Source organism: Phycodurus eques, chromosome 16 (genome assembly GCF_024500275.1).
Source record: "Phycodurus eques isolate BA_2022a chromosome 16, UOR_Pequ_1.1, whole genome shotgun sequence".
Lineage (NCBI taxonomy): Eukaryota > Metazoa > Chordata > Actinopteri > Syngnathiformes > Syngnathidae > Phycodurus > Phycodurus eques.
The window spans coordinates 12754925-12777810 of NC_084540.1; the positions used below are offsets into that span (position 1 = coordinate 12754925).

A 22886-nucleotide genomic window follows, 5' to 3' on the forward strand; every position below is an offset into this window, starting at 1 on the left:
ATGGGTCACTATCACTGTAAAGGGACCTTCGTGTCCTCATAGGAAACAGTTATAATGAAACTGAGGTCTTATAAATGGCCAAACATTTGCACACATACCGGACAAAGAGGAGTCTTTTTAATTAGAAGTACATGATTGTGGCAAGTCCCTCACACTGCTCTGCTAACATGTAGTAAGTGGTCAAATGATACTAAATTATAAAAAAAAATTTGTCTACTAGATATTTGTCATTTTGATCATGTATATTCTTTTTTCATGTGTCCCCGAGACTGCTCTCCACTGCCTTTATGGGGAACCTGCCCTTTAAGAAACCCTCCTCAATAGTCTATGCTACAGTAATATTTGTACAAATGAATGTGGGAGGTACATTGACTGAGATACCTGTATAGTAATGGCACCCAATAAGGTTAGTGTATGAAACATTTTTAGATATCCAAGGTTTTATTGGACTTTGAAACTGCATTAATGACATTTCCACAATACACACTACCTGGAACACTTCAAGATTTTAATATTGACATGAAAACAATTGGCAAATGAGCGATCTGGAAAGGAAAGCGTGTGAGTAAATAAGTGCTGCTATATCAGGAAATGCTGTATACTAACTTTAAAAATGTATGGCTCTTGATTTAAAAAAAGGGTTTGACATTTTTTGGAGCAGTGTAATAGATTATTAAATAACATTCCAATAATGATTTCTAACTTTTGTGATGCAGTTACTCACATTCATATTCTTTGTTTAGTCAGATGTATTGTCTGATTTTCATTCGAGTAAAACACCTTTTGCATACCCCAAACCAAGACAACAGGGGGAAGAAGTTCTGGTGAATGAGACCACTCCTCCAAAAACATTACATCTGTCAAGGTGAAAAAAATATTTCCTTCATGTCTCGATTTGAGTCACCCTGTACTATACACTGATTAGCCAATTTTATGCAGTTCACTTTATTCCAGATTAAATACACAGGGATTGCTATCCTTGAAAAACATGACTTCAAATCTAGCATTAGTTGATCTGATATTGTTACCCACTCATGTAAACTACAGTCCTTTTAAAAAAAAGGAAAAACAACCATGCTTTCCACCGAGATGTCTTTATTGATCAACACAGGAAAAAAAGTATACAATGTGTGCAGGGGAAAACAGTTTATTTGAGCTGTTCATTTAAATACAAATGCGAGTAGATGCCGACAACACAAAGAGAAGCGCCAACGGTGGGCACGTGAACCAATTATTTGGCGTCATCGTCCTGTGGAGGTTGGATGGTGTGACACTACAAAGAAACCAAAAGTCAAAATCTGGTAGGGAAAAAAGAAAAACAGTTCACAAATGCCCCATGAGAGACTTGCCTGTTTTTTTTTTTTCCTCCAAAGTTTTACTCATAGACATCCTTCTTGTCTGCAATGTACTGCACGATCTCCGAGGGAGTCATCAACTTCTCTGCTTCTGCGTCAGGAATCTCAAAGCCTGCAGAGGTAACAAATTCATTGATTAAAGAGCTATTGGAAAGAAATACGAACAGAAGGAAGACACTCACCAAACTCATCCTCCATGGCCATAATGATCTCCACTTGGTCCAGGCTATCCAGACCCAAGTCTTTCATAAAGTGGGAGGATGTCTGCAGCTGATGGGGCATTCATAAAAAACGAAGATAGTCTTCTGAAATATTCTCCACATGTATATATCGTATTATACAGCACACCTTCTCGGGGTTAATCTTGTCGTAGAGCTTGAGGACGTAGATGACTCTGTCTTTGATGGTCTCTAGAGTGAGGGGGGGCAGGTCACCGTACTGTCGGCACAGCACGCCGGAGGAGATCTGCACACGGGGGTGGCATATTACAGTGTCGTGAAAAAGTCTTGGCCCCCTTCTCAAATTCTTAGATTTTTGCATAGTTTCCCCACTTTAATATGTTTAAGATTATCAGACAAAAAATGTTTTTAGATGATAATTTCATTAAGGGAAAAAAATAACTTCCAAGTGACCTGGCCGTGTGTGGGGGAAAAAAATTAATGGCAGCCCAAACCTAAAAACTGGTTGGGCCATCCTCAGCAACATCTGAAATCAAGCATTTTATATAACTGGCAGTGAGTCTTTCACATCTCTGGAGACATGGTGGCCCACTTTTTCTTTCAGAATTGTTTCAATTCGAGCATGAACGGCCTTTTTAAGGTCATGCCACTGCATTTCAATCGAATTCAAGCCTAGACTGTGACTACGCCATTCCAAAACAGTTTTCTTTTTTTTAAGCTACTCAGAAGTTGACTTGCTCGTGTGTTTTGGCTCATTATCCTGCTGCAGAACCCAAGTACGCTTCAGTTTGAGGTCATAAACTGCTGAACATTCTCCTTCAGGATTTTCTGTTAAAGAGCACAATTCATGGTTCCAATCACAGTCGTCCAGGTCGTGAAGTGAAAAGCAGCCAAAGACCGTCGCACTACCACCACCATGTCTGATTGTTGGTATGATGCTTTTTCTGAAATGCTGAACTAAATTCACACCAGATGTAAGACGACAGACACACACCTTCCAAAAAGCTCAACTTTCATGTTGTCAGTCCATATAATATTCTCCCAAGTATTGCGAATCATTCATAATTTATTTTTTTTTTTTTTGCAAAAGTAAAATGGGCCTTTATTTTTTGGGGTCAGCATTGGTTTTCGCCTTGGAACTCTGCCAAGAATGCCATTTTTGCCCAGTCTCTTATTGAGGCAAGGGAGGCCTGCAGTTCTTACGAAGTTGTCCTGAGTTCCTTTGTGGCCTTCTGGATGAGTCATTGCTGTTCTCTTGGAGAATCCTTGTAGGCCAGCCACTCCTGGGAAGGTTCACCACTGTTCCATGTTTTCTCTCGCTGAGGATAATGGTTCTCCCTATGGTTCGCTAGATTCCTAAAGCTTTAGAAATGGCCTTTGTAACCCTTTCCAGATTGATAGATATCAATGACATTGTTGACTGTTCTGGAATTTCTTTGGATCGTGTCATTTTGTTGCTGCTGATTTAGATCTTTTGTCCGACTTGATTTTGTCAGGACGGATTATGTTTAAGTGATTGATCAGTAGACTTTAAACCGATCTGATCAGTATCAGCCGATAATTAGCATTTCCACAAAAGACATTTATTTACTCCACGTCGCCGTCGTGTACAGTATATTCAAATCCAAAAGCTAGTTTATTTTTAGCCTTGTCTTTTGACATAATACTGTAAATATCTGACCACCAATAAAGTTATTAATTAAAAAAAAAAAAAAAAAAGGCAGCAGTGTGGGACAAACAACACGTAATGCCCGGATCAGACTACAAGACAAATTTGGTCTTTTACGATTGCACTGTCAGACTACTGCAATAAAATCTTGTATTCCAATACCACCGCATCCCATCTTTTACGATCACTGGGCTTGATCTTGTCAACTCAAACGCGACCGGATACATTCGTTACCATGGCGACGACAACAATAATGAATCGCGCCATGTGCTTGTAAGAACAAAATGGGGGGAAACGTGTTGGTAGTCACCGGTGCTCAGGAGAGGACTGTCATTCAAGGATTGCTTGAGGTATGTTCACGTACTTTTAATACGATACGGCTTGCAAGCTGGTAAGAAAACGTTATGTACTGCAGGCAGGCCAGTCTAGTACCCGCACTCTTACTACAAATTCACGTTGTTGTAACACGTGCAGAATGTGGTTTGGGATTATCTTGCTGAAATAAACCGGGGTGTCCATGAAAAAGACATTGCTTGGATGGCAGCATATGTTTCTCCAAAACATGCATGTACCTTTCAGCATTAATGGTGCCTTCACAGGAGGTGTAAGTTACCCATGCCATTGGCACGAACACAGCCCCATACCATCACAGATGCTGGCTTTTGAACTTTGCGTCCATAACAGTCCGGATGGTTCTTTTCCTCTTTGGCCCGGAGGACACGACGTCCACAATTTCCAGTCATCCACATTGCTTGTGAATGACTGAGCAATTCAGGGAAGCACCTTTTATACCCAATCATGGCACCCACCTGTTCCCAATTAGCCTGTTCCCCTGTGGGATATTCCAAACAGGTGTTTGATGAGCATTTCTCAACTTTCTCAGTCTTTTTTGTCACCTGTCCCAGCTTTTTTGGAACATGTTGCAGCCATAAAATTCTAAGTTAATGATTATTTGCAAAAAAGAATCACGTTTATCAGTTTGAACATTAAATATCTTGTCTTTGTAGTCTATTCAATTAAATATAAGTTGAACATGATTTGAAAAATAATCATATTCAGTTTTTATTTGTTTAACACAACATCCCAACTTCATTGGAATTGGGGTTGTACTTCCCGCCATCTATTAGAAGACCATTCATTTGTTGTCTGTCACTATGCCTCACTGGCATAAATAGATAAACAACTCTGCATTATTTATTGTAAATACTTTTGATTAATTAAGTACACAAGTATGTACAGTAAATGAACAAGTAATTTAAATAGACACATTGCTCCATCTTGTGATCATTGATTGGCCCCAAAAATCCTGATCGTGTAAAGCCTAGTGATCACTGAAATGTAACCAAAAATTGTGATTAGCCACAATTAATTCATGATTTAACGGGGGGGGGGGGGGGGGGGGGGGGTAATTACTTTTCCACACAGGGCCAGGTAACTGACTTTATTTTTCCCTTAATAAATGAAATTTAAAAACAGCATTTCAAGTTCACTTTGGTTATAGTTGTCTGATATTTACATTTGTTGGATGATCTTAAACAAAGTGGGAAAACTATGCAAAAATATGAGAATTTGAGGGAACCATTACTTTTTACCAGCACTGTATAAGCGGACATGTCGAACCATCTAACAATTACACAACCTTCTGACCAGATAAAAAGGTAAGTACTTCTGGTTTTATATGTTGCAGCTCAGCTCAAAAACACACACAGTAACCAGTCCCATATACGTGTGTAATGTGGCCAAATACTGTTGTTTGGGATGTAGTTTTAGTCCAATAATGTAGCGTGTAGCATAGTCCAATTGTGAAATGTAATCAAATAATGTACCGTAGTCAAATAATGTAATGTGGTCAAATGAAGGTGTAATATATTCTACAGAGTAGTCTGGGCGAAATAATGTCGTGTTTAGCGTAGTTCCAAAAGGTAGTGTGTACTATCGTGAAGTGTGTCACGTCATCAATTGCAGTGTGTAAGGAGGCCAAAACAAAAGAGTGTAATAGTCAAATATTCTAGTGTTTCGTCACAATCGAATCTAACCCCTAAAATAGAACCGAGCAGTTTATACAACAGCATTAATAATAATGTTGAAATTGTATTTAACACATTGGTTAGCAATACATCAGCTTCTAATTGTTACAACATAAAAGCCGCACAGGTAAATGGCCATAACAAAATCAGCTGCGCAAATGCATCTAAACTTTTGTTAGCAAGCTAGCCGACCAGACGTCTAATCATACGTTAGTCACATTTTTTGTTGTTGTCCATTTCGATTAAATGTTCGTGGCTTGTCACTTAAAGTGTCAAAACCAACAACGTGTTATTCCGCATAAACTTTCTCAGGCTATGTTACCGTAACCGTTTTGAAAGGCGTCGGTAGGTCACGGCGACTCACACGCTAGGCCACAGCAGCTCAATGATAGCGGACACTCACCGCGCTCTGGCCGAGCCACCGCGTCCTCCGGCTGGCTGCGGCGAACGAGACAGGTCGGAGGGCGGCTGCTGCGGGGCCCGCAGCGGCTCTCATCACCGTGTTGCCGGACAGAAGCCGCAGCGAGGGTCGGGCAAGAGAGCGGACGCACTGGTGTAGGACGCGGGACGCCATGACTAAGAGAAGTCGGCGGGCTCCCAGCATGCACCGCGAGCTCGGAAGAAGACGCGACAGCTGGCCAGTGAGCATGCGCGTTCGCGATTATTGATTGCTTTATTTTTTTAACAGGCATATTTGTATACATACGAATTACTTAACAAATCTAAAATAGTAAAATAAAAAAATACTCGGAGGAGATAAGAAAGATAATAGGAATTTTTCTATGCTTTGCCAGAGCGGGTCAAATTCAGTCAAAACGAATCAACCTCCAAATTCACAGCATCAATTAATGCAAAAAAGCACTGATAAGTCATTGACCACCACATTTTAAAGTAAATAACAAACCTTACGTTAATAAAGAAAACATTAAAACCAAATGCTAACGGAATATTTGTATTTCGGTGTGTGGCGAAATCTATCGATAAGACTTTACTCAACTCGTACTGTCTGGTCGTCCATCCAGTCGAACTGTCGGTCGGAGGAGCCGAGCGACACAAAACAAATGCTTCACAATATTTTCTTTTTACTTTTTGTTCCGTAAACAGCTCCACATTTTCGCAGTCATGGAGTTGCCTGAAATACTGTACAACAAAGCGGAGTATATTGAGACGGTAAAGTATTCGGTTTTTTGACTCCGTTAGTTGTGCGCTATGTGGCTAGCTAGCAGGACGGGGCGTTGGACCACCATGGCATCATTGTTGATATTTATTTTATATTTATTATTACATTTAGGCTTCTGGCAACAAGGTTAGCAGGCAGTCGGTGCTCTGTGGAAGTCAGAACATTGTACTTAATGGAAAAGTAAGTTAAAATACACGACGGTTTTATTTGCATGAATTAGATTTTGATTTGAGTTGGTTTTGTGTGGCGTCTCTATTCCAGACCATCGTCATGAATGACTGCATTATCAGGGGGGACCTGGCTAATGTCAGGGTGGGCAGACATTGTGTGGTTAAAAGCAGGAGTGTCATTCGTCCACCTTTCAAGAAGTTCAGCAAAGGGTAAAACGTCTTTTTGTTCTTATGACAAATGTTTCTTGAACACTTGGCTGAAAAGTGCAACATTGTCAAAATATCCCTGCATCACTGGTGTGTTTATGTGGTGTCTACATGACCCTGGACCAGTCGATAGTCGGGCAGATCTAGAAAAACAACCACATTCACTCACAATCACATTCTCCATTTGGGCAATTTAGTCTTTAATGAACCTAACATGCGTGTTTTTGCAATGTGGGAGGAAACCGGAGTACCTGGAGAAAACCCACGCAAGCATTTGGAGAACATAAAAACACAACACAAGAATGAGATTCGAACCTTAAACCTCGGAAGTCTGAGGCAGACGTGCTACCGCTCTGAAGCCTGGTACACATACTGATTTTAAAGTTTATAATGTACTTTTTGGCGGCACGGTGGACGACTGGTTAGAGTATCTGCCTCACAGTTCTGAGGACCGGGGTTCAATCCCCGACCCCGCCTGTGTGGAGTTAGCATGAAACGGGCCTGCGTGGGTTTTCTCCGGGCACTCCGGTTTTCCTCCCACATGCTAAAAACATGCATGGTAGGTTAATTGACAACTCTAAATTGCCCGTAGGTGTGAATGTGAGTGTGAATGGTCGTTTGTTTGTATGTGCCCTGCGATTGGCTGGCAACCAGTTGAGGGTGTACCCCGCCTCCTGCCCGATGATAGGTGGGATAGGCTGCAGCACGCCCGTGACCTTAGTGAAGAGAAGCGGCTTAGAAAATGGATGGATGGAAGGATTTGAAAATATTGTTCACACAGTTCTGAGGACCGGAGTTCAAATCCCGGCCTCGCCTGTGTGGAGGTTGCATCTTCTCCCCGTGCCTGGGTGGGTTTTCTCCGGGCACTCTGGTTTCCTCCCACATCCCAAAAACATGCATGGTAGGTTGATTGAAGACTCTAAATTGCCCTTTGGTGTGAATGTGTGCGCGAATGGTTGTTTGTTTATATGTGCCCTGCGATTGGCTGGCGACCGGTTCAGGGTGTACCCCGCTTCTCGCCCAAAGATAGCTGGGATAGGCTCCAGCACGCCCGCAACCCTTGTTAGAATAAAGCGGTACAGAAAATGGATGGAAATGTTCATGCAAATTTAGTAACTTTAAAAACAATTTGAAATAATTTAATGGGCGCTGCCATATTTATCAAACATGTGACTGGATAACACGGATAGTAGAAAATATCCTTTTCATGGCAGACAACGCCTTTGTGCATGACAAGGGTTATTTTTGTCCAAAACTGGACAAAATGTTGGGATACAATATGGAATTATTTGTTTTTTGACACCTTTTCGTTGTTCAAACAAGCGTTGTCAATGAACAAAACGGCATGTTGACCCACATGTAGCGTGACTTCTGTGATTAGCGGCCAATATGAACGCGCCCATTCAATAGAAAATATTTATGTAAAAGTTTTTAAAAAATCAATGTAGAGGTGCAGTTTTTAGTTTTTTGCAGCTTTTCCCAGCTAAACTAATCAATTACTACCAATGCAATTGTACTTCAAATTCTCATGCTCATCCTCAGATTCTTATTTAAGGTGCACTGAAAGGCACTTTGAACATGTAAGCACATGGTGTTAAAACTTTGATTTCCATATGTTTTCAAAAATATGATTACCATATGTGGCGGCACGGTGGCCGACTGGTTAGAGCGTCACAGTTCTGAGGTGCGGGGTTCAATCCCCGTCCCCGCCTGTGTGGAGTTTGCATGTTCTCCCCGTGCCTGTGTGGGTTTTCTCCGGGCACTCCGGTTTCCTCCCACATCCCAAAAACATGCATTAATTGGAGACTCTAAATTGCCCGTAGGCATGACTGTGAGTGCGAATGGTTGTTTGTTTCTATGTGCCCTGCGATTGGCTGGCAACCAGTTCAGGGTGTACCCCGCCTCCTGCCCGATGACAGCTGGGATAGGCTCCAGCAGTCCCGCGACCCTAGTGAGGAGAAGCGGCTCAGAAAATGGATGGATTTACATATGTTTTCAAAGGCTACTTAATAAAAAATTATTTTTCTCTGTTGTTCTCAACTTGTACAAAAGTGCGTTGTGTCTTGGCAACAATAAGAAAACACGGGTCCCAGGGTCACAACATTTGAGAACCACTTTGTTAAAGTCTATTCGTCCTCCGCTTTCTCCCTCACAGAGTGGCCTTCTTCCCGCTGCACATCGGTGACCACGTGTTCATCGAGGAGGATTGCGTTGTGAACGCAGCTCAGATTGGCTCCTACGTCCACATTGGCAAGAATTGCGTCATAGTGAGTGTTATGCACACACAACAGAGGCTCACCCCCTCTGGTCAGTCACGTGCTAGTCATGGTGAGACCAGAGGTTTGAATGTTATACTTTATTTTTGATTGGTGTGGAATCACTAAACCACACACAGTCAAGGTATTATTTGAATGCATTAATGTTTTTAACAAAACTTTAAAAAAGAAGCTTACATGAAAAGATACTGTGTAACGTTGTCGAATGTCAATGTTAAGTATTGATACAGTCGTGTTAGGTAGTTTGCATTCATACATTTTCAAGCTGAAAATTACTGTAAAAACTAAAAGTCTCCAGTGGATATAAAAAGGCTACACACCCCTATTCAAATTAAAGTGTTTTGTGATTTAATATTTTTTTTAAAAACAGAGACCAAGATAAATTGGTTTTGGGGACTCTTCGTCACTTCCACTAACAACCCAGGCTAAACTTAGCTCGTCCCCAACATACAATGATTTTAGTCTCACAGTCGAGATGTATCACTTCAATAATACTTCCTTGACACCAATTACTACCTACCTATTAGCCAGGGCCATCTTGTGGCATCTTGGGGTGGTGACACTGAAAGAGTACCAAATTACGTGAATAGGTGAGCTTTTCAGCAAGTAGCTGAGGATTGGTTCAACAGGGGGAAAAAAACTCTTTTCATGAATAGAAAACCACAAATAGGCAGTGGTTCACTGCATATAACACAAAATAATAAAATGATTTTATATTCCACCTTTTATTTAGTATTTGGCATGTTGTTGTCAGGGTCGTCGCTGTGTGCTGAAAGACTGCTGCAAGATCTTGGACAACACTGTTCTTCCTCCAGAGACGGTGGTGCCTCCTTTTACTGTCTTTTCAGGATGCCCAGGTCTCCACAAACACACACCTTCAGCATTCTCTTGTTGTTTTTTTTCTGTTCTGAAAATTGTTTAAACTCGTCTTCCTTTCAGGTTTGTTTTCGGGGGAACTTCCAGAGTGCACACAGGACTTGATGATTGACGTCACCAAGAGCTACTACCAGAAGTTCCTTCCCCTCAGCCAGATATAAAGACGCCTTTGCCATCACAACTTTTCTCTTGTACAAGGTCCAGCTCGCTGTCTGCATTGGACAAGACTCCCATCGAGCAACGCTTCTGTGTTGCAGAAACATGTTCAGACATCTTGAGAGTGTGTCTAGAAAGGTTATGTAACATTTTCTTTCCCCTTGCTTTAATATTATGAATAAAGTAATGTTCTGTTGTCACATAATGTATTAAAGAGAGCGAGAGAGAGCGGGAGAAGGCATCTTTTGAAGGAAATTGTCGCTCTTTCAGTCAACCTGTAAACACGAAAGTCAGATGAGACAAACTTGGACCAAAACGATCTTGCAAGACAAAGTTGTCATTTCACAGTTAATATAGTGGTTTATTTGCAGCTATCAGGATTCAATATTAGAGTGTCAATTTGTGTGCTGTCATTGTCTGAGACTCTGAGCAAGAGATAACACCTTAAACAATGCCGCAAATCCATTCCTAGAAATGCCTGGTATGATCTTGTTACAATACAGATTGAAGGACATGGAAGGAATTTGTAGTGTTACTTATTCATTCTTCTCACATGTGCATAACAGTTCTGAGGTTTGAATCTTTGCTCCGCCCCTCCGGTGTGGAGTTGTTCAAAAATAGCCTTTGAAAATTTGTATATATTTTTAAACATAACTTCACTATGCTCATATGTGCCTACAGAACACCTTAAGAAACTGAAGAATAACCTGACAACGACATGTACATAAATGAAGTAAAATTAAATGGAACAATACAATTGAATCTATCTTTACCTAATATGTGCCATGTACGAATACATGTACCATTACCTTTCTGACACATGCCTGTCAAAGTAGTTATTTTCCAAATAAACCTATATAAATAGACCTGGGATCCATATTAAATATTTCACTGTATACGGGGACCTCTGTTAACAACAGTTCTGCTCCTCCATACTGTACATAAACCAGAACACACAGTCTATCAATAACTGGTCATAATTAGAGTAAATACTGAAGGAGTATGAAAAAAAACAATCACAAAAAAAAGTAGTGTCTGTACTGTCATAAACCCAGGACCCCTCTAATTTGCTACATGTCCATGACCCACCCATAATGAATCTGTGACCCACTTATGGGTGCCAACCCACCAGTTGACAATGGATGCTCCAAATTGCCCATACAGTGGGCAATTGACTGGCAACCAGTCCAGGGTGTACACTGCCTTTCGGCCCAATGTCAGCTGGGATAGATTCCAGCTCACCCATAACCTTAATGAGGATAAGCAGCACAGATGGATGGATTTTATCGTCCCTGTGGTTGACATTGCTTGAAGTACAGTACTGTATGTGGATCCTGTAACGCAGACTATTAGAAAAATAAGTTCCATAAGAAAATACAGCAAACGGCATTTTGTATATACGTATGCATAGCATTTTACTTACATTTTGTAAGGTGGTGGTGTGGGGGTCGTCAACTGTGAAAAAGGGTGATGAAATGTACGTTTTACTCTGGCATCATCAAGTGGTCAGAAGTAGAACTGCAAGAACCTTAGTTGTTTCCAAGTTCAACTTTTAGGTAGTTCAACAATATATCGCCGATTGAATGGTTAGGTTTGTTTCCCCTGCGCTGTAATTGCGTAGGTGTCATTTCGTTATAGAATAAAAAAAATAATGTAAATAAAACTATCTCCACTACTTAATTCTCAAAATACTAATAATTTTCCCGTTTTAATGACTCATTCCAGCCAATTTGCAACTCAATTGTTTTATTTCATCTTTACAATGTGAACCACATATATCATACCAACAATTAAATGTTAAGTATATAGATTAGCCATTTATTACCTTTTTTTTGACAATTATGTATGAAGAAAGAGCTGATAATAGTGTTGGCTTGAGTCTGCCCGTGTAGAAAGTGACGAAAAACAGAGTTGGGATTAAATTCCAAATGTTTCTGTTTGAAATTGTAGCTCTTGTCCACATGCGCACGTCACACTATGTTCCCTTTAACTGCTGTGACGTGCAACAACCATGTTGCCTTTCAGTCAAAAGTGCTGCAGATGCGAGTGAGTGTTAAACCATAGAGAAGTTAAGCGTGTGGAAAAAGAAAGCTAAGCAAATCATTCAAAAGGCATGTTTTTAAACAACAGACGCAGGCTGCCTTCAAATCCTCCTTGCGCCATATTCTGTCACATTAGAGCAGGGGTGAGGAACCTACAGCCCTCAAGAGCGCTGGATCTGGCCCGCCATGCAATTTTAAAACAAAACCTCAGAGGAACTGCTATAAAAGCCTGAAAACATGTAACCAACAAATGTTCATAATATAGAATAAACATTTGTTCAATTGGATTTTTTTTTCTCTACAAATTTAACAAGGCCCTCAGAGGACTGACTAAAAGGTTCCCCACACATGATTTAGAGACTAAAACTTCCACAGATTAATCCTTCCTATGATAAATTATTAACATTGCTCTCCTCACCCCCCCTCCAAAATTTACATGAAATAAAAAACTGCTTCACATGTGGCCAGAGGCTCTGCAGTCAAATGATATCCCACTTGTCAGTGGTTTTGCAACAACCAAAAAAATAATAATAATAATAAAAAAGAAGCAAATGCTTGAGCGAGACAATCAAAAGACGAAGCTAGCAATCATGCAGGAAAATGAGAACCAAAGAAAACAGGTGTGAAGTTTCAACAAAACTGACACGCTTCGTACACTTCCCGTGAGAGCACCACTGACGTCACACGGTGGGTCACTTCAAGTGTAAATGCCAACATAGCAGAGCCTGACTGGAAATAAATGCTTTGCTGAAAATCTTAGGGGATTCTTATTTTAAAAAATAAAAATATAAAAACTTGCGCCGGGTATGTCACAATCTCTGAAAGCCATCGTCTTGCATTTTAATGAAATTATAGCCTGTGAGAGAGCAAATTATGGGATGGCTTGTGAGCACAGCTCGAGTCTGATGAGAAACGTTCATGACTTATGAGTGACATTAACCTTTTATTCTTACAGCACCGATGTTCTCTCATAAAGTTCAATCCTTTGCGGAAACAGAGGAGAACGAGAGAACTAGAACGCAAGCGATGGCAAGTGCTCACCAGCTTCCAAACGTTAGAACTCGGAGAGGCTACAACTGCAATGGAAGAGCCGATTTTGTTTGCATGAAATCGTTAAGTGCAAAAAGCCTTATTGCAACTCATCGGAAAAGTCACACAATCACATAATACAGCAGCTGCTTTTTAGAGTAAGACTGCACAAAAAGGGGGGGGGGGGGGGGGGGGGGTGGCGAGAATGCATTTTAAGATCGTCTCAATTATCTTCAACGAATACTACAATAAACAAAAAAAGGCTTCGTAATGAGTGAAACTTAAATTTGGCTGTCACTGTTGTAGACAGTGGAAACGATGTTTAACACTGGTGGTAAAAGAAGAAAAAGTGGTTGAAGCAATCCAAGGACTGGGCTGGACATCAGGTGTGGGCTGCGACTCAGCAGCGAGTAACAGAAAGAAGTGTTTGACATCCTCGGTGACACCTCACGTCCTTATTAAGGTGTTGGGTGGTGAGCGGGGGTAAGGGCACAAATGTGTCAAGAAACAAGTGGCTTCAGCACAGTGCATCTTCACCCACGGGGCAACTGCCTGGATCCCTGCCACACATGCTCTGAGATCCGCCGCAGCCGGCCATCTGAATGTAAAGCCTCGTGGAGTCGCTTCAAATCATCCTGTTGCGTTTGTGAGTGGGCGAGTCTGTGATGACGTCACCACACTGGGTGGAGTTTCGTTTTCTGGCTGCGCCGCCTCCCCCGCCCGAGGCCGAGCCGGATGAGTCCAGGTGCAGCGCCATCTCCTCAGAGATGAAAGTGTTCAGGTCCACGTCCAGGAGGCCATTGCGTCTGCCGCGGCACAGCGCCGCCGAGCCCGAAGACGCTCCTCCGCCGGCGCCGCCTCCGTTACTGCTGCTTCCGCTTACGTGTGTGGGGGACCCCGGGGGGCCCGAGCGCACGCTGATGCTCGCCATGGCGCCGCTCAGACCTGGACGCCAAACAACAAACATGAGCAGGAATCCGAGACCCCAGAGCACCGGTTCTCAAACTTTTTACACCAAGCACCGCCATAATTAGTAACATTAAAATACAGTATCCTGTCTGGAGATGTTTAACACATCTAGATGTAAATACCATGAAATAAAAGCTGACATTCTGAACTTTTGTCTCATATTAATTTTTTGATCTGAAACCCAAATGTTTTCAGTAGACAACAAAAACAAAGGAATTGACCTTGCCTTTCCAATACTTTTGGAGGGACTGTAAATCCTATTTGCTCATTCCTCAACAGATTATCATGAGGTTTACTTTTTTGTCAACGGAAAAGTGTGTGCTATCAATACATAACATTGGGGGGGGGGGCCTCCGAACATACTTTCATCTGTGAAAGGTTACTCCCAGTTCCGTATTCGTAATTGTACGGCGTTGTACGCAACCGTATGCAGCACAATATACCAGCATCTTTTGTCTTTTGGTTTTCTTGCCGTCCACACACATGGAATGCACTGACGACTTTGACCCTTCCAGCTTAGGGTTGCCATAGGCAGGCCGCTCAAAAGGGGCATGTTGTATCTACCTATTCATATCCATGCTTCTACCACACAGAGAATAACTGGTTTAAACCATCAATATAGGCAATTGCACTCACATTTAGGTGAGCGTCAATTACTCTTAATATTGGCAATTTGCACTCAGGCTTGGTCCCGATTCCATGTGAATAATGTGGGTCCACTGTACTGTGCAAAACAAACAAACCTTATGATTATGTGTAACTGTACTCCTAGTACATATAGCCACTCCTGACACACTGGTAGCACTGTCCAGGCAGTTGTCAGTACCCTAGTCCTGTTCTGTCTGCTAATCAAGATGGCTGGATGGAGATAGTCAAATGACTGAAAATAGCAAGGTTAACTACATTTGAGTAGTTTTGCTTTGTTAAAATTGATCGCCGTAATGCTTCGTTACAGAAGAAAGCCCTGTAGCCATTGGAGCCAAGTTTGTGCGCAGGTTGATGTCCGCCTAAAACACGTGGTAAGACCTTTGAAAACTAGTTTGGGAAGATGACGGAACAAAGACGTTTGCTTTTGTGAAGTATTAAGGCGTTTTTAGTATGGTCCGGAGTCCTCTGCGTGAGCGTGGATTGTGATGTGGACAGCTGGTGGCCAGTGACATATTCTACCATTTTAACCAATGACAGCGTAATAAATTAGTCATTTTTTAGCATCTTAAATTAGTGATTGAACATGATTTTGGGGTGGTCTTGCGTGGATGATGTTAGTGTGCATCAGTATATATTATAGCAATATATGGAATAATACCAACTTGAACGATATGTTCACTAACTCAAGCAAGATACCGTTTTTTTGTTTGTTTTTCATGGAAAGTCATTATTTTGGAGGTGTGAGGTGTGATATATACAGTTTACTATGAATAAATGTTTAAAAAAAATAATTGTTGCATGTGGATAAATAAAGGTTTAATAAATACACAATAATAAAAATCATTGCAACCCTTCCTCACGGGCTATAGCACTGTTTTCCTAGTCAACATAATATAGACAGAACCTAAATCCTGTGTAATATCACTGTTGTCATATACTATTTTAAACTGTTTGTTCTGTTGTTGTTTTCCTCTGTTCTCTTTTCTCTCAGTCTGTTACCTCTCAAACCTCGTTCTATCAGACTATATTTCCAGTAAATATCCATCACAATACAAGTAACCACAGAGAGAGTACACCAAACTCCCACATTACACAGAATAACTGTTCTGGCATAAAAGACACATAGATCCACCATACTGCATGCTGATTAGTTGGAGCACATAGTCCATCACTAACCAACATTAAAGCAGTAATAAAGTCATAATTATAGTAAATATTTGTATGGGGGGGGGGGAGAACAAAAAAAGCATGCCTTCTTGTTCCGCATGACGACGCATTCTTACGCCACACACAGTTTGTAACTTGTAAATGAGAACTGTTAATTTACCATGACCATACATGTCCTCACCTGTTATCAAAATGGTTAGAATGCAGTTTTGTTGTTGTTTGTTTCAAAGCTGTTAACTTCTTTTTGCATTTGTGTGACAATGAACAATGTGAGATCGGTAAGGCAGAGCTACGCCTTTACCTTAAAGTTAACAGACTATTGTTTACTTTTTACCATTTAGACTGTTAAGAATGTTTTTTAAAAGTTACTTCAAAATTAGCTGTAAAATTAAAGACAATGATGGCGACAGTTTTACACTGAAACCGTTCATTTCTATTTGCATTACTACTTATGGGACTAACTGTCCAAACAAAGTCAGTAAGAGCATGCTTTGCGAACATGGTTGCGCTTTATCGAATAGACGTGAGAATGATATGACTGAAATGTAAATAGTTTGTCAGCCACATCACGCTGAATATGTGACTGAAAGACATAGGCCCAAAACAAAAACAAGACAGCTTCAGCTCCACCCCGTAAAAGCACAACCTAAGACGATCTCAGAAACATTCTCGCTCACAAAAACAGAGGGGGGGCCTCCCCCTGTCACTACACTGGGCCACAGTGAACACACCTTATCTCTGAACCACATGTGGACAGACATTTTCTTTCATAAGTACACACTTGTGTATATACAGTAGGAACTCACCGTTTAACCATTTTGACATCTCACAGTAAACCCCATGAGGGTCTCAATTTAAGACTGTTTTATCGTAAGTGACAGCATGAACATCAGTAGTGGACAATTTCACATTTCAACCACCAAAGGAGTGAACATTTCAGACTCATTAAGAACAAAATGCTTCTGATGATAGAGATGCCGTATTACGTTTGCTTACCGTGCAGTGCGATGGCCTCCCTGAAGGGCTGGAGGTCGGCTTCTACAGACGAGCCGGTCTCAGCTGGTGAGTTAGCCCGGCTGGGGGCCACCATGGCCAGCCTTGTGCTGGCCCTGCTACTCCTGTGTGGGGGTGCTTTGCCACACAGGAAGCTGATAAGATCCTCCCTCCGGATAGTTCTCCGGCGCTTTTTTACCCAGGCCAACATGTCCTACAAAGTGGATTATGAGCAAGCCAATCAGAAGCTTTTGCAGCCTTTTACTCTTAACCAACAAGCACAAAGCTAATGGAGAACTGGATTCTGACATATTTCTATGACACGAGGCCAACCTTATTACGCCGCTGGTGTCCTATCTGGATGCCCCTGTCGAAGCTTCTTTGATGGGCCTCGACACTCTCTAGGATGATTAAAAACGACACAATAAATATTAATGACAAATAAACGGTGACTCTCACACGACTAACAGTGTTTTAGTTCAAAGAAAATCAAATGAAAAACAGCCTTCCAGATGCTTTTACTGTAGTATTACAAGACAATATGTTGAGCTATCTGTACACCGACTGCAGAACACGGACTCCAGTGCAATCTCATTCTTAGTGTGCCACACGGAATTTGTGTGGCTGATTAATTCCTAACATTGTAAAAGAAGACAGTAGTGTTGTTACTAGACACACAATGAACATGTCATCCACCAACATTCAAAAAGGTTATCAAGCCTGGTGACACACTGGCCAATACTGATACAGTAGCATCCTTCCTTTTCGGGGTACAATTTGAACAGTTTGGAATGGTATATCAAGACCACACAAATGACTGGAAGTGGTTGATGGAGAGAGATCAGTTTCCAAGAACTGGTGATGTGCCAGGACAGACTGGCTCTTGCAGCACTGTCCCTTTTGCTAATGGGACAGAACTCTGCATTCACAGTGGAACCTCCCATGTCGAACATCTTGCCAATCTGACAATTTGGCATCCAATAATCATTCAACTCAGTGAGCATCAACTCCACAAGTGTGTTTCAGATTGTGTAGTGGTTCCCCTGCCTGACTTCTGTGCAGGCAGTGTGGGTTCAGTTACCACTTGGTGAATGTGAGTGTGAATGGTTGTCTGTCTCTTACCAGTCCAGGGGGTAGTCTGACTTTAGCCTGAATTTCGCTGTGATAGGCTGCCATGACCCTGAGCAGGACACCAGTTTCGAAGATTGAAGGATGTTTTGCATTGTCGTTGGCTTTTTTTTCTGTTTCCAAATGCCACCACAGAGGGTACCAGTGATGGCAAAGTGGTAAAAGGTTACAATGATTATAGAACCAGAAATGGAACTTATAGCAAAGTGGGAAAACACTACAAACATGTCCTGTCTGATCAACATTAATAATAAAATGAGAAGAAAATGAATGTAGACCGGGCAACGCCAGACTGGTCGTTAGTAGGGCCGCTGTACAGTCCTGAGATTTTTGGTTGGAATCTCAACTCAGGTCTTCCTGTGCCTCGTTTGGTTTTCTCCAGCTGACTACCACATTCACAAAAGCTGCATGTTAGGTGAACTGAAGACTCTTAATTGTCCATAGGTGTAAGTCTGAATGGTGGTTTTGCTGTGTCCGGCGATCTGCTCAAAACCAATCCAGGCTGTACCCTGAACCCTCACCCAAAGACAGCTGGAATCAGTTCCAGCTCACCCACACTAATGAGGACAAGCACGATACAATATGGGTGGACAGATGAATGTAGACTGGCTGTGTGTGAAGTGTTACGCAGTTCTCAAAGGGGAAGTATGCTTTGTCGGTTTTGTTATTAACTTTGTTTTAGACTTGTAAAATTGTCCATGTTAGAGTTTATTGAATGTTTGCCCATTATATCTATTACTTGTTAAATATTAAGTATGAGTATTCTAAATAAAAAAGTAAACAATTCAAATTCCAAAAATATATATATAATCAGAGATTAACTAGTTTTCAGCAACCCAGAAAAGATTTTTTTTTTACCTCAGGGGTTTCACTGTATCACCAAGCAGAGTTAACCAGGTGGACTGTTAAAGGTTGTTGTTCTTCCATTATCCAGCCATATTTGACTGTATTTCCAACTCAAAAAGCATAATTATAGAGAGGCGTTGGTGGTAGTACCTTTGTACAGGTTGGTGACTGCCGTAGCAGCATTCTGAAATGGCACCCACAGTGATAGGCCCTGTTGATGACATACTCGGTCTGCAGGAGAGATAGAGGGGGAGCAGGGGGTCGTTTGGGTTATCAAGATATGACAATATGAGGCCAAACAGCAACTGAACATCCAAGAAGCACAGCAAGTCGAGGTGGGGCCATTTTATCTTGTGTGTACTAAGTAACTGGCACCAAAATAAACAGTTAGCGAGCTTGGCAGGAAAGAAAGGAGTCATACACCAACTGAAGTGCCCTCTCCCCTGTACAGTTGCAAAGCAATGTCAAACATATGTCGGTGGACACAACACGCTCTAAAAATATGGACATCAATCTTCACCAGGGCCAGACAGTCGTGGCTGGCCGAAGAAAAAACTAATTTCATCCAGCCAACTAATAATATCCACGCCATTTTGTGATTGGGACGCTGGCTAAGCTACACGTTGTCTTGATAAGTGTCCAGTCAGCAGCTGACCGGGTGTCTAAATGCGAGCATGTGTGCTGTGCCGATTAACTTTCGTCACCAATACGCGAGACGTGGACTGCAACGGCGAGTAAAACAGATGGTCACATTGACAGTTCAGCAAACTGTCATCTGGGAATGTCGCGTAGATACGATTGTTGTTACCATCGCCATTTTGTAACTACCTTGGCTAACGACGGGGCAGCAAAACCGTATAACATCGAGCCAACAAACTAGTTTATTGACACACTCCAGCATTCGCTTGTTAGTTGTTGTTTTCTTCTCTTTCTTTTTCTTTTTTTAAATAAATGCAGTTATATTTGCCAAAGATGCTATACGGGTCTCTTTCGCAGTGTCCCAACTTATGGCCATCAACAAAGTTCATAGTTCATCTTTACGTCTGACACAAGTTAACCTAAATTATGCACCGCATAGTCAGTTGTGCAAGTTCCACTGTACACGAGCGAGCCCATTAGAGTTGGAGCAATGTGTCAAAACGTCAGTAACGCGGAGCTAAGTTGCTAATCAACAAGCTAAAGGGTATGCTGGCGCTGGGGCGACACTGACTGTCATCATGCTAGCAAACGCAAGAAAGCGGCGGCTTCAACCTTTGTATAACTGTGCCACGGCGGTGGCGGAGTTCTGGAAAAGATGCCACAGTTTATCCTGGTCGTTGGCGGCCTCCTCCTCGCTCGGCTCTCTCTGCTCCGCCTCGGCCAGACACTGCCGCTCCCATTTTGAGAACCAGTGCTCGGGTCCGTGTTCCTGGATCTCCGAGTCGCCGTCTTCCTTCTTCTCCTCCATGAATCCACGAAAACTTGGAGCAACCTTACTTTTAAGGGTTTAATGTTCGTGTGTGGATGATATATACAAGTGTTTGAGGAGAATCTTGACGTTTTGACTACTTCGCACTCGATTTGGCTCTACGGTGTCGCTAACATTTCCGAAGCTATGCTTACCCGACTATTTTCCGAGTTGCAGATGTCAGGGATATATACAAACGTAAGCTACCTTGTTGTTCGCTTCGTCCCGCCCCATAGTGTAAACCTAGCGCTGATTGGCCAAATAGAACCTTGGGGGTGGGGTTTATCTCTAGCGTCACAAGTCCATTGAGTTTCCAACTTGCCCTTCAACTGTGTCTCCGCAATAGAACCTCCGTGAAATTTCCCCTTTTCTAAAGCTTGCAAGAGAGCGCAGGCTTCGCTAAACTGCAATGCCACATGTAAATACTGTTACAAATGAATTGATATCAAATATATTTGTTTTGGGACCGTTCCTCGTGTTTTCTAAATGTATATATCTCGAATAGCTCGTGTTTTTTGTTTAATATGCAGTTCTATTGTTCCTCTTAACTGTCACTGTGCAATCGTTGTGATGTACTTTTGATTTTCTTGTGCTAGAAATGTGCTACAGGTACAGTATTCTTTGTGTTGAGTTTCGCACAATAAATGGGAACTAAAAATGAAAACATAAACGCAGTAACATTAACCAACAGAAATGACTTTTCTTGCTTTTAATGCTACGTAGGGTATTTATTTTGTATGAACTACGTTTTTTTATATAACCCATTGATGTCTGTATATACGCATAAAACAAAAAAAACGAGCGATTTGCTGAGCAAAACAGCACAACGAGACGGATGTGGCGATACGAGCCATGACGTCACACTCAGGTACAGTATACGTTTAGTTTAAGAGTTGCCCCTCTTGACCAGTTCAAAACAAACAAGATCCGCCTCACGAAGATGGCATGGCCTGGCAAGAACGATGGTACGAATAGTATGCTTATTTTCAAAACGCATTTGAGGTTGTCAAAAAAGTGTTTTGTCTATGTGCCCTGTGATTGACTGGCGACCAGTCCAGGGGGTGCGCCACCTCTCGGCCAAAGTCAGCTGGGATCAACCGAAAAGGACAAGCGGTAAATGTAATGGATGGATAGGTGTGAAGTTCTATGGGTGAAGTTAGAGAGGCTGCTTCACATTTTACATGACAACAAACATGCATCTCAGTCAATTCTAATATTAGTTTTGTTGCTTATATGGCATGTTCCAGTGGGTTTATTAATAGCGATATGAATCAGCAGCTATATATCTGTGGCGATAGCAGCTCAAATTAATCAAGATTATTGGAGTTATTGTAAAGTGAGTGTGATTGCAAGTTCGCCATTTTTCAGCCCTCCCAACAGAGTGTATTATTTACCAAATGTATCAAATTGACTTGTCTGGTATTTTAAAAGATGACTCAATTTACTTGATAAATGGTAGTGACAGTTTCGTGTTCATATGAATGTATAGTTAGAATTTGTGTGTGTACACGTTGTACACGTTTTCGTCACATCCTCACATTCCATTTCCGCTCAAACTGACAGGTGACCGCTTTGTCAATATTCATAACAAGTTCTCGTATAAATACATAAAACCATAGACCACGCATGGATGCAAGTAACATCACAGACATAAAGGGTTATTATCAATACACATTTCTCGTGGTGGTGTTCGCCAAAGCCGACAAAGATGAGCACAAGCTAACGTGATGGCACACATTGCTTGGACGTTTTTCACTTGATCTTTTTGAAGCTGACAAATTTACGTTACGTCCACTCCTTCTCAGAATCACGCGACTTTGCGTGAGTATACAGGTAAAGGTGCAGTGACGGAAAAAAACTATCACTGGTACTCTGGGAAAAAATGGCACAATTATTTTTTTCGAAACAATCAATATATATAATAAGCTCAGCACAGCAGTTTGGTTGACCATGTTTTAAATGAATGATCACATGGTTTTTTTTCAACCCTCATTTGGTGGAGGCTCATATTTTGAAAAGTAGTTGTTGCCCAAAGGAAATTTAAAATACAAATTATTTTGTATTGGTCGTTAAAGGGTTAATGATGAATGATTAATGATTGAATGCCCAGTTTGGGCTAAGAAGTGTAAATATACGGGGTTTTTGGGGGTTTGTTTTTTAAAATCAGAATGGTGAAAATAGCTATACGTAACGATTCCATTTCGTAACAATTTTCAGATAAAATGACGAATATGACGAAGCGGGTGTTAAACTGGTTGTCCGTGCATGTCAATTTCAATTTATTTATTTGGCTTTTTTCCTCCCCCAGCGTAGCAGAGTAAAGGCGGTCAGATGTCAGTGTGCATCTTTTTAATTGCTCGTACTTTTTGAATTAACCGAACGATGGCGCACAAATGATGAGTATTTAACGTGTCGGTTCGGCGTGGAAGGGAACCCGGCCGGGGCTGGGCAACTGTTTGGATCTCCATGCGGATGTGACATTTCTTTGAAGAAGCGCGGCCGCCATTTTGACTCGACACACT

General features: G+C 41.6%; 3 protein-coding genes across 3 annotated transcripts; 1 reads left to right on the forward strand and 2 right to left on the reverse strand.

Moving 5' to 3' along the window:
* Positions 1-1131: 1131 nt before the first annotated feature.
* ndufab1b (NADH:ubiquinone oxidoreductase subunit AB1b) lies at positions 1132-5827 on the reverse strand. The gene is made up of 5 exons (XM_061700310.1): positions 5634-5827; positions 1704-1820; positions 1538-1625; positions 1350-1467; positions 1132-1273 (listed from the first exon to the last, which is right to left on the reverse strand). Exons 1-4 carry the CDS (start codon positions 5802-5804, stop codon positions 1376-1378), a joined length of 468 nt encoding a protein of 155 aa, XP_061556294.1. The 5' UTR covers positions 5805-5827; the 3' UTR covers positions 1132-1273; positions 1350-1375.
* Positions 5828-6209: 382 nt separating this feature from the next.
* Positions 6210-10953, forward strand: dctn5 (dynactin 5). Its single transcript, XM_061700513.1, has 6 exons — positions 6210-6400; positions 6522-6590; positions 6672-6790; positions 8943-9054; positions 9818-9920; positions 10003-10953. The coding sequence occupies exons 1-6, from the start codon at positions 6353-6355 to the stop codon at positions 10098-10100; spliced, it is 549 nt and encodes a 182-aa protein (XP_061556497.1). The 5' UTR covers positions 6210-6352; the 3' UTR covers positions 10101-10953.
* A 459-nt stretch (positions 10954-11412) lies between these two features.
* On the reverse strand, positions 11413-20560 carry hapstr1a (HUWE1 associated protein modifying stress responses a). Its single transcript, XM_061701109.1, has 5 exons — positions 20169-20560; positions 19068-19148; positions 17277-17344; positions 16947-17157; positions 11413-14111 (listed from the first exon to the last, which is right to left on the reverse strand). The coding sequence occupies exons 1-5, from the start codon at positions 20362-20364 to the stop codon at positions 13792-13794; spliced, it is 876 nt and encodes a 291-aa protein (XP_061557093.1). The 5' UTR covers positions 20365-20560; the 3' UTR covers positions 11413-13791.
* Between the last annotated feature and the right edge of the window lie 2326 nt (positions 20561-22886).

Excerpts from the sequence above, each read along its gene's own strand:
- ndufab1b (XM_061700310.1), bottom strand. The coding sequence starts at position 5,804 with ATGGCGTCCCGCGTCCTACACCAGTGCGTCCGCTCTCTTGCCCGACCC. Across the intron at positions 1,626-1,703 it reads ACAAGATTAACCCCGAGAAG|CTGCAGACATCCTCCCACTT; the intron begins GTGTGCTGTATA and ends ATGCCCCATCAG. Across the intron at positions 1,468-1,537 it reads GGCCATGGAGGATGAGTTTG|GCTTTGAGATTCCTGACGCA; the intron begins GTGAGTGTCTTC and ends TTACCTCTGCAG.
- dctn5 (XM_061700513.1), top strand. The coding sequence starts at position 6,353 with ATGGAGTTGCCTGAAATACTGTACAACAAAGCGGAGTATATTGAGACG. Across the intron at positions 6,401-6,521 it reads AAGCGGAGTATATTGAGACG|GCTTCTGGCAACAAGGTTAG; the intron begins GTAAAGTATTCG and ends TATTACATTTAG. Across the intron at positions 6,591-6,671 it reads ACATTGTACTTAATGGAAAA|ACCATCGTCATGAATGACTG; the intron begins GTAAGTTAAAAT and ends TCTCTATTCCAG.
- hapstr1a (XM_061701109.1), bottom strand. The coding sequence starts at position 20,364 with ATGGAGGAGAAGAAGGAAGACGGCGACTCGGAGATCCAGGAACACGGA. Across the intron at positions 19,149-20,168 it reads CGTGGCACAGTTATACAAAG|ACCGAGTATGTCATCAACAG; the intron begins GTTGAAGCCGCC and ends TCTCTCCTGCAG. Across the intron at positions 17,158-17,276 it reads GACACCAGCGGCGTAATAAG|GACATGTTGGCCTGGGTAAA; the intron begins GTTGGCCTCGTG and ends TCCACTTTGTAG.